The 1856-nt window shown below is 62.6% G+C and overlaps 2 protein-coding genes across 2 annotated transcripts in view; one reads left to right on the top strand and one right to left on the bottom strand.

Moving 5' to 3' along the window:
* Positions 1-12: 12 nt before the first annotated feature.
* Positions 13-844, top strand: AMSG_10937 (uncharacterized protein; the record flags this gene model as incomplete). The annotated part of the gene is made up of 2 exons (XM_013897661.1): positions 13-83; positions 118-844. 2 exons carry the CDS (start codon positions 13-15, stop codon positions 842-844), a joined length of 798 nt encoding a protein of 265 aa, XP_013753115.1.
* An 85-nt stretch (positions 845-929) lies between these two features.
* The window catches only part of AMSG_12400 (uncharacterized protein), a gene marked incomplete at both ends in the record, with an annotated part of 4825 nt that continues 3898 nt past the window's right edge, over positions 930-1856 (bottom strand). Inside the window, one exon of the mRNA XM_013897679.1 lies at positions 930-1292. Coding sequence (XP_013753133.1) covers positions 930-1292 — 363 coding nt within the window. The remainder of the gene's footprint in view (positions 1293-1856) is intronic.

Raw genomic sequence — 1856 nt, 5'->3', positions numbered from 1 at the left:
GGGGGGGGGGCGATGGGCTGGACGGGGACACGGGGCATCGGCATCGGCACGGACACGGCGACAGATCTACCTCATTCGCGTCCGTTTCGGGACCGAGGTGTGGATCTGCGAGCGGAGGTACTCGGCGTTCTACGCGCTTAATGAGGAGCTCAAGGCCAAGTACGGCGCGGTGACTGTCGGCGGCCTCGACAGTGAGGGCGGGACGGGTGACTTGCTGCAAATGCTTCCACCCAAGGCGCTGTCGCCCAAGGTCGGCGTGCGGGCACGGGCGCTGGCACGGTATGTGCAGCTGATGATGGCGGCGCCTGGGCTAGCGGCGACGGACGAGGTGCTTTCCTTCTTCGACGTGCCGGACTGCGATCCGCCGATTGCGGTCGTCTCCATCCCGACGACTGTCGACGCCAGCAACCACACCCTGTACAACGTGGTGGTGCGGCTGAACGGACCGGGCGCGATTGCCTACGGCGTCCGCCGCCGGTTCTCCGAGTTCAAGGCGCTCAACACCGCGCTGACAGCAGCATACAACAAGACGGCCACTAACCCGTTCCTCAACGCCTTTCCGCCGTCCAAGATGTTTGGCAAGATGGCGCCGAGCCTCGTCCGCGAGCGCCAAGCCGCCCTCGAGGCCTACCTCAAGTACGTCATCCTGCACCCAGTCTACGGGGCCCACCCCAAGGTCATCTCCTTCTGCTGCGTCAATGCGCACCGCCACGCCCAGTCGATCAACCGCGGTGAGCCGCTGTACGATGATGCCACTGCCGTCACACCGTCCGAGCTCGCCGCCTATGTCGGGCTTGAGGCCGCACGCTCGTTCTCGCTCTCCTCTCACGGCTCGGATACATGATGCCACGCCGCTGTGGACGCGGTAAAGCGGCCGCCGCTACGTGCCTGCGCACGGCAGATGGTGACTAGAGTGTTACTGTGTGCGCTCAAGCGCGGGTCTCGTCCGACGAGAGGCCTTCGTCGTCTCCGGCTCTGCGGCGCGAGGTGCGTGTCGACGACGGGGCGTCCCGCAGCGAGTCGACAGTGACGACAACGTGGCGGTAGGCGGCGGAGCGCGGATGCGACCAGAAGATGCCTCTGGAGCGGAACTGGTTGCCGTTGATGTCGTCGAGGTACTCCTGAAGCTCGTTCATGCGGCGTTCATACCTTGTGGGCATACAACAGTTGAGGGTGAAGAGGGTGAGGAAGGAGCAGCAGCCCTCAGCAACGAGGGCCAGCGACAGCTCTTCAGCCTGAGCAAAGTACATGTTGATCGTGTTGACGATGTCTGCAAACTCTGCCTCGTTCATCTGCGGTCCTCGCCTCCCCGCGCACACCCCCAGCGCATCCCCAGCCGACAGCCGACAGCCCACAGCATGCATGCATCAGCACCAGTCGAACCCGGTATCGGTGGTCGATTGCGGAAGAGTAGCGGCCATGACGGAGGACACAGGAGACGCCGCAGCAACACGATGACCAAGCAGCAGCGGGGGAGTAGCGCCAGTAGCATGGCCATTGCCACGACCATGACCATACCCACACAGACAAACATACAGACAGCCAGACAGCCAGACATACATACATACAGACACCGCACCAGCATCCACGCCCATACCAGCACCCATACCAATGCCCATGCCCATTTCCATGCCCATGCCCGTATCATAGTGAGTCCATACACTCAGCCCCCTCCGCCACCCTCCCCCTCCCCCACCCCCCCCGGCGGGGGGTGTGTTTGAGGAAGGACAAAAAAACTGGGGCTAGAAAATTTGCCGAGACCCTCGCCCCCCTTCGGTCTCCGAGCCCTCCCCATTGGGAGTATCCCCCCGATACAAAAACATTATAGTGATAGAGTGTGAAGAAATAACTCTGAA

Source organism: Thecamonas trahens (assembly GCF_000142905.1).
Source record: "Thecamonas trahens ATCC 50062 unplaced genomic scaffold supercont1.66, whole genome shotgun sequence".
NCBI lineage: Eukaryota > Apusomonadida > Apusomonadidae > Thecamonas > Thecamonas trahens.
Note: the sequence above shows the minus strand (reverse complement) of the source record. Positions and strands in the feature narration are given on the sequence as shown.